Raw genomic sequence first — 8,051 nt, forward strand, 5'->3', positions numbered from 1 at the left:
GGGAAGCCTACGCCCCTCCCGCACGGCTTAGCAGACCACCACGCAGAGAAACGGACAACCTGCGGACAGGCCCAGGCAGCGTGCAGCCAACCAGAGAACCCGGGAGGACACACGGCCCCGTCTCGGAGCGCCTGACTCGCACCGCGGCCCCTCTCTCCCCAGGGAGCACATCCTTCCCGGGCAGAGCCCCGAGGACGTCCCCGCAGCTCCAGAGCACAGGCCAGCGTTTCGGGACAAGGAATCGCATGGCGACACCTTCCCGGTCCCGGAGGCAATAGGAAAGCCCGTTCTCGCTCAAGGAGCCCCGGCAGCCCAGCGGGCTCCCAGGGGCAGAGGACACAAGGCACACGGGCCCCTACCGTGGTCGTGGTCATGGTCGTGGTCGTGGTCGTGGTCAGCCTCGGTGCTGGGAGTCATGGTTGGGAGCGGCACGTCCGGAACAGGTTCCCGGGTGCCGGGCTCGGCGTCTGCGGAAGAAGAAGAGACATCACACACTTGGCCTGAGTGAGGGTCTTTGCCGACAACACACCTGCCTCCGCCTAGGAAACCAGGCAGAGAAATGTTCTCCCGGCCCCACACCTCCCGACGCCTCATGTGGGTGGGTGCCTAGGTCAGTGCGGAGACAGCATGGGCGCCTGCCTGCCTAGGCCACAAAGAATCCCGACCAAGGGAAACGGGTGGCACCGGGGCCAGGGCGAGGGCCCGCCGTCCCCCCTTGTGCGTTGGGCCGCGCAAGGCCTTGGTGCCACCCCACCCTCCAAGTGGGTTCCCCTCCTTGGCCAGGGCTGGCGGGCTAAGAGCGGCCCTTCCCTTCCACACGGCAAGGCGACGAGGAAGGGGAAGTGAAAGGATCCAGGAACCAGGCAAGGGTCACCTCCGGGTTCCAGGGGCAGCCAAGAAAGAGCCTGACGGCACCCAGCCAGGCCCCTGTCTCAGGGGAGGGGCCTGGTGGGCACACCTCGAGCAATCCTCTGGGCCCTCCAGGACGGCAACTGAGCACCGTGTCCGGCACGGGCTCAGTCCAGCCAGGCCCCGCTGGACGGCTCCCCGCACGGGGGCGAGAGGGGAGAAAAGCGGACGGAGCAACCGCGCCCTCTCTCATCTGCGCCCACTCAGGGCACGGAGGACAGACGGGCCCGCGTGGCTGGCTCCACACACCAGCACGGGTCCGGTCTGGGCCACGAGCGCACGACTGCGAACTGGCCCATCCAGGACACTGGGTCAGATTCTCCTGGTGGCCCGCCGGACTACACGGCAGACAACTCCCCAGCTGCCTGGGGGCACGGCACGGGTCCAGAACACGCTCGTGCCAGCGTCAGAGGGCACATCGAGGACTTGTCCTCAGGCAGCGGCCACGCCTCCTGGACGCTGTCCCGGGAGCTCGGAGACCAGCCAACGCCAAGAGGAAGGCAAGGACGTCTCAGGAGAGGCAGAGGCACAGAGCACCATCCTCGCGGAGCCCAGCGTGCCCGCGCCTAAGTCCGCTGCGCACACTGGGCCACCAGGGGCAGTGGGGCACTCCACGCCGGGTCCCATGAGGCTTCTGCACTCGCAGCCTCCGTGGCAACGCCAGGCATGCGGGCTGGGCGTGCTGCACCAGACCCCCGGGGTCATGGCGGGAGCAGACGTGGGGGGCGGGGAAGCCTACGCCCCTCCCGCACGGCTTAGCAGACCACCACGCAGAGAAACGGACAACCTGCGGACAGGCCCAGGCAGCGTGCAGCCAACCAGAGAACCCGGGAGGACACACGGCCCCGTCTCGGAGCGCCTGACTCGCACCGCGGCCCCTCTCTCCCCAGGGAGCACATCCTTCCCGGGCAGAGCCCCGAGGACGTCCCCGCAGCTCCAGAGCACAGGCCAGCGTTTCGGGACAAGGAATCGCATGGCGACACCTTCCCGGTCCCGGAGGCAATAGGAAAGCCCGTTCTCGCTCAAGGAGCCCCGGCAGCCCAGCGGGCTCCCAGGGGCAGAGGACACAAGGCACACGGGCCCCTACCGTGGTCGTGGTCGTGGTCGTGGTTGTGGTCGTGGTCAGCCTCGGTGCTGGGAGTCATGGTTGGGAGCGGCACGTCCGGAACAGGTTCCCGGGTGCCGGGCTCGGCGTCTGCGGAAGAAGAAGAGACATCACACACTTGGCCTGAGTGAGGGTCTTTGCCGACAACACACCTGCCTCCGCCTAGGAAACCAGGCAGAGAAATGTTCTCCCGGCCCCACACCTCCCGACGCCTCATGTGGGTGGGTGCCTAGGTCAGTGCGGAGACAGCATGGGCGCCTGCCTGCCTAGGCCACAAAGAATCCCGACCAAGGGAAACGGGTGGCACCGGGGCCAGGGCGAGGGCCCGCCGTCCCCCCTTGTGCGTTGGGCCGCGCAAGGCCTTGGTGCCACCCCACCCTCCAAGTGGGTTCCCCTCCTTGGCCAGGGCTGGCGGGCTAAGAGCGGCCCTTCCCTTCCACACGGCAAGGCGACGAGGAAGGGGAAGTGAAAGGATCCAGGAACCAGGCAAGGGCCACCTCCGGGTTCCAGGGGCAGCCAAGAAAGAGCCTGACGGCACCCAGCCAGGCCCCTGTCTCAGGGGAGGGGCCTGGTGGGCACACCTCGAGCAATCCTCTGGGCCCTCCAGGACGGCAACTGAGCACCGTGTCCGGCACGGGCTCAGTCCAGCCAGGCCCCGCTGGACGGCTCCCCGCACGGGGGCGAGAGGGGAGAAAAGCGGACGGAGCAACCGCGCCCTCTCTCATCTGCGCCCACTCAGGGCACGGAGGACAGACGGGCCCGCGTGGCTGGCTCCACACACCAGCCCGGGTCCGGTCTGGGCCACGAGCGCACGACTGGGAACTGGCCCATCCAGGACACTGGGTCAGATTCTCCTGGTGGCCCGCCGGACTACACGGCAGACAACTCCCCAGCTGCCTGGGGGCACGGCACGGGTCCAGAACACGCTCGTGCCAGCGTCAGAGGGCACATCGAGGACTTGTCCTCAGGCAGCGGCCACGCCTCCTGGACGCTGTCCCGGGAGCTCGGAGACCAGCCAACGCCAAGAGGAAGGCAAGGACGTCTCAGGAGAGGCAGAGGCACAGAGCACCATCCTCGCGGAGCCCAGCGTGCCCGCGCCTAAGTCCGCTGCGCACACTGGGCCACCAGGGGCAGTGGGGCACTCCACGCCGGGTCCCATGAGGCTTCTGCACTCGCAGCCTCCGTGGCAACGCCAGGCATGCGGGCTGGGCGTGCTGCACCAGACCCCCGGGGTCATGGCGGGAGCAGACGTGGGGGGCGGGGAAGCCTACGCCCCTCCCGCATGGCTTAGCAGACCACCACGCAGAGAAACGGACAACCTGCGGACAGGCCCAGGCAGCGTGCAGCCAACCAGAGAACCCGGGAGGACACACGGCCCCGTCTCGGAGCGCCTGACTCGCACCGCGGCCCCTCTCTCCCCAGGGAGCACATCCTTCCCGGGCAGAGCCCCGAGGACGTCCCCGCAGCTCCAGAGCACAGGCCAGCGTTTCGGGACAAGGAATCGCATGGCGACACCTTCCCGGTCCCGGAGGCAATAGGAAAGCCCGTTCTCGCTCAAGGAGCCCCGGCAGCCCAGCGGGCTCCCAGGGGCAGAGGACACAAGGCACACGGGCCCCTACCGTGGTCGTGGTCATGGTCGTGGTCGTGGTCGTGGTCGTGGTCAGCCTCGGTGCTGGGAGTCATGGTTGGGAGCGGCACGTCCGGAACAGGTTCCCGGGTGCCGGGCTCGGCGTCTGCGGAAGAAGAAGAGACATCACACACTTGGCCTGAGTGAGGGTCTTTGCCGACAACACACCTGCCTCCGCCTAGGAAACCAGGCAGAGAAATGTTCTCCCGGCCCCACACCTCCCGACGCCTCATGTGGGTGGGTGCCTAGGTCAGTGCGGAGACAGCATGGGCCCCTGCCTGCCTAGGCCACAAAGAATCCCGACCAAGGGAAACTGGTGGCACCGGGGCCAGGGCGAGGGCCCGCCGTCCCCCCTTGTGCGTTGGGCCGCGCAAGGCCTTGGTGCCACCCCACCCTCCAAGTGGGTTCCCCTCCTTGGCCAGGGCTGGCGGGCTAAGAGCGGCCCTTCCCTTCCACACGGCAAGGCGACGAGGAAGGGGAAGTGAAAGGATCCAGGAACCAGGCAAGGGCCACCTCCGGGTTCCAGGGGCAGCCAAGAAAGAGCCTGACGGCACCCAGCCAGGCCCCTGTCTCAGGGGAGGGGCCTGGTGGGCACACCTCGAGCAATCCTCTGGGCCCTCCAGGACGGCAACTGAGCACCGTGTCCGGCACGGGCTCAGTCCAGCCAGGCCCCGCTGGACGGCTCCCCGCACGGGGGCGAGAGGGGAGAAAAGCGGACGGAGCAACCGCGCCCTCTCTCATCTGCGCCCACTCAGGGCACGGAGGACAGACGGGCCCACGTGGCTGGCTCCACACACCAGCCCGGGTCTGGTCTGGGCCACGAGCGCACGACTGGGAACTGGCCCATCCAGGACACTGGGTCAGATTCTCCTGGTGGCCCGCCGGACTACACGGCAGACAACTCCCCAGCTGCCTGGGGGCACGGCACGGGTCCAGAACACGCTCGTGCCAGCGTCAGAGGGCACATCGAGGACTTGTCCTCAGGCAGCGGCCACGCCTCCTGGACGCTGTCCCGGGAGCTCGGAGACCAGCCAACGCCAAGAGGAAGGCAAGGACGTCTCAGGAGAGGCAGAGGCACAGAGCACCATCCTCGCGGAGCCCAGCGTGCCCGCGCCTAAGTCCGCTGCGCACACTGGGCCACCAGGGGCAGTGGGGCACTCCACGCCGGGTCCCATGAGGCTTCTGCACTCGCAGCCTCCGTGGCAACGCCAGGCATGCGGGCTGGGCGTGCTGCACCAGACCCCCGGGGTCATGGCGGGAGCAGACGTGGGGGGCGGGGAAGCCTACGCCCCTCCCGCATGGCTTAGCAGACCACCACGCAGAGAAACGGACAACCTGCGCACAGGCCCAGGCAGCGTGCAGCCAACCAGAGAACCCGGGAGGACACACGGCCCCGTCTCGGAGCGCCTGACTCGCACCGCGGCCCCTCTCTCCCCAGGGAGCACATCCTTCCCGGGCAGAGCCCCGAGGACGTCCCCGCAGCTCCAGAGCACAGGCCAGCATTTCGGGACAAGGAATCGCATGGCGACACCTTCCCGGTCCCGGAGGCAATAGGAAAGCCCGTTCTCGCTCAAGGAGCCCCGGCAGCCCAGCGGGCTCCCAGGGGCAGAGGACACAAGGCACACGGGCCCCTACCGTGGTCGTGGTCGTGGTCGTGGTCGTGGTCAGCCTTGGTGCTGGGAGTCATGGTTGGGAGCGGCACGTCCGGAACAGGTTCCCGGGTGCCGGGCTCGGCGTCTGCAGAAGTAGAAGAGACATCACACACTTGGCCTGAGTGAGGGTCTTTGCCGACAACACACCTGCCTCCGCCTAGGAAACCAGGCAGAGAAATGTTCTCCCGGCCCCACACCTCCCGACGCCTCATGTGGGTGGGTGCCTAGGTCAGTGCGGAGACAGCATGGGCGCCTGCCTGCCTAGGCCACAAAGAATCCCGACCAAGGGAAACGGGTGGCACCGGGGCCAGGGCGAGGGCCCGCCGTCCCCCCTTGTGCGTTGGGCCGCGCAAGGCCTTGGTGCCACCCCACCCTCCAAGTGGGTTCCCCTCCTTGGCCAGGGCTGGCGGGCTAAGAGCGGCCCTTCCCTTCCACACGGCAAGGCGACGAGGAAGGGGAAGTGAAAGGATCCAGGAACCAGGCAAGGGCCACCTCCGGGTTCCAGGGGCAGCCAAGAAAGAGCCTGACGGCACCCAGCCAGCCCCCTGTCTCAGGGGAGGGGCCTGGTGGGCACACCTCGAGCAATCCTCTGGGCCCTCCAGGACGGCAACTGAGCACCGTGTCCGGCACGGGCTCAGTCCAGCCAGGCCCCGCTGGACGGCTCCCCGCACGGGGGCGAGAGGGGAGAAAAGCGGACGGAGCAACCGCGCCCTCTCTCATCTGCGCCCACTCAGGGCACGGAGGACAGACGGGCCCGCGTGGCTGGCTCCACACACCAGCCCGGGTCTGGTCTGGGCCACGAGCGCACGACTGGGAACTGGCCCATCCAGGACACTGGGTCAGATTCTCCTGGTGGCCCGCCGGACTACACGGCAGACAACTCCCCAGCTGCCTGGGGGCACGGCACGGGTCCAGAACACGCTCGTGCCAGCGTCAGAGGGCACATCGAGGACTTGTCCTCAGGCAGCGGCCACGCCTCCTGGACGCTGTCCCGGGAGCTCGGAGACCAGCCAACGCCAAGAGGAAGGCAAGGACGTCTCAGGAGAGGCAGAGGCACAGAGCACCATCCTCGCGGAGCCCAGCGTGCCCGCGCCTAAGTCCGCTGCGCACACTGGGCCACCAGGGGCAGTGGGGCACTCCACGCCGGGTCCCATGAGGCTTCTGCACTCGCAGCCTCCGTGGCGACGCCAGGCATGCGGGCTGGGCGTGCTGCACCAGACCCCCGGGGTCATGGCGGGAGCAGACGTGGGGGGCGGGGAAGCCTACGCCCCTCCCGCACGGCTTAGCAGACCACCACGCAGAGAAACGGACAACCTGCGGACAGGCCCAGGCAGCGTGCAGCCAACCAGAGCACCCGGGAGGACACACGGCCCCGTCTCGGAGCGCCTGACTCGCACCGCGGCCCCTCTCTCCCCAGGGAGCACATCCTTCCCGGGCAGAGCCCCGAGGACGTCCCCGCAGCTCCAGAGCACAGGCCAGCGTTTCGGGACAAGGAATCGCATGGCGACACCTTCCCGGTCCCGGAGGCAATAGGAAAGCCCGTTCTCGCTCAAGGAGCCCCGGCAGCCCAGCGGGCTCCCAGGGGCAGAGGACACAAGGCACACGGGCCCCTACCGTGGTCGTGGTTGTGGTCGTGGTCGTGGTCGTGGTCGTGGTCAGCCTCGGTGCTGGGAGTCATGGTTGGGAGCGGCACGTCCGGAACAGGTTCCCGGGTGCCGGGCTCGGCGTCTGCGGAAGAAGAAGAGACATCACACACTTGGCCTGAGTGAGGGTCTTTGCCGACAACACACCTGCCTCCGCCTAGGAAACCAGGCAGAGAAATGTTCTCCCGGCCCCACACCTCCCGACGCCTCATGTGGGTGGGTGCCTAGGTCAGTGCGGAGACAGCATGGGCGCCTGCCTGCCTAGGCCACAAAGAATCCCGACCAAGGGAAACTGGTGGCACCGGGGCCAGGGCGAGGGCCCGCCGTCCCCCCTTGTGCGTTGGGCCGCGCAAGGCCTTGGTGCCACCCCACCCTCCAAGTGGGTTCCCCTCCTTGGCCAGGGCTGGCGGGCTAAGAGCGGCCCTTCCCTTCCACACGGCAAGGCGACGAGGAAAGGGGAGGGAAAGGATCCAGGAACCAGGCAAGGGCCACCTCCGGGTTCCAGGGGCAGCCAAGAAAGAGCCTGACGGCACCCAGCCAGCCCCCTGTCTCAGGGGAGGGGCCTGGTGGGCACACCTCGAGCAATCCTCTGGGCCCTCCAGGACGGCAACTGAGCACCGTGTCCGGCACGGGCTCAGTCCAGCCAGGCCCCGCTGGACGGCTCCCCGCACGGGGGCGAGAGGGGAGAAAAGCGGACGGAGCAACCGCGCCCTCTCTCATCTGCGCCCACTCAGGGCACGGAGGACAGACGGGCCCGCGTGGCTGGCTCCACACACCAGCCCGGGTCTGGTCTGGGCCACGAGCGCACGACTGGGAACTGGCCCATCCAGGACACTGGGTCAGATTCTCCTGGTGGCCCGCCGGACTACACGGCAGACAACTCCCCAGCTGCCTGGGGGCACGGCACGGGTCCAGAACACGCTCGTGCCAGCGTCAGAGGGCACATCGAGGACTTGTCCTCAGGCAGCGGCCACGCCTCCTGGACGCTGTCCCGGGAGCTCGGAGACCAGCCAACGCCAAGAGGAAGGCAAGGACGTCTCAGGAGAGGCAGAGGCACAGAGCACCATCCTCGCGGAGCCCAGCGTGCCCGCGCCTAAGTCCGCTGCGCACACTGG

The 8,051-nt window shown here is 68.3% G+C and overlaps 1 protein-coding gene across 1 annotated transcript; it reads right to left on the bottom strand.

Annotated features, from left to right (window-relative positions):
- Positions 1 to 265: 265 nt before the first annotated feature.
- Positions 266 to 3,742, bottom strand: LOC138843583 (urease accessory protein UreE-like). The gene is made up of 2 exons (XM_070048207.1): positions 3,634 to 3,742; positions 266 to 467 (listed from the first exon to the last, which is right to left on the bottom strand). The coding sequence occupies exons 1-2, from the start codon at positions 3,695 to 3,697 to the stop codon at positions 295 to 297; spliced, it is 237 nt and encodes a 78-aa protein (XP_069904308.1). The 5' UTR covers positions 3,698 to 3,742; the 3' UTR covers positions 266 to 294.
- Between the last annotated feature and the right edge of the window lie 4,309 nt (positions 3,743 to 8,051).

Source organism: Oryctolagus cuniculus, chromosome 8 (assembly GCF_964237555.1).
Source record: "Oryctolagus cuniculus chromosome 8, mOryCun1.1, whole genome shotgun sequence".
NCBI classification, from domain to species: domain Eukaryota; kingdom Metazoa; phylum Chordata; class Mammalia; order Lagomorpha; family Leporidae; genus Oryctolagus; species Oryctolagus cuniculus.

Bases quoted from the DNA above. Each gene is read 5' to 3' on its own strand.
- LOC138843583 (XM_070048207.1), bottom strand. From the start codon at position 3,697: ATGACTCCCAGCACCGAGGCTGACCACGACCACGACCACGACCACGAC. The intron at 468-3,633 runs GTAGGGGCCCGT...CTTCTTCCGCAG, and splicing joins CGACCATGACCACGACCACG to ACGCCGAGCCCGGCACCCGG.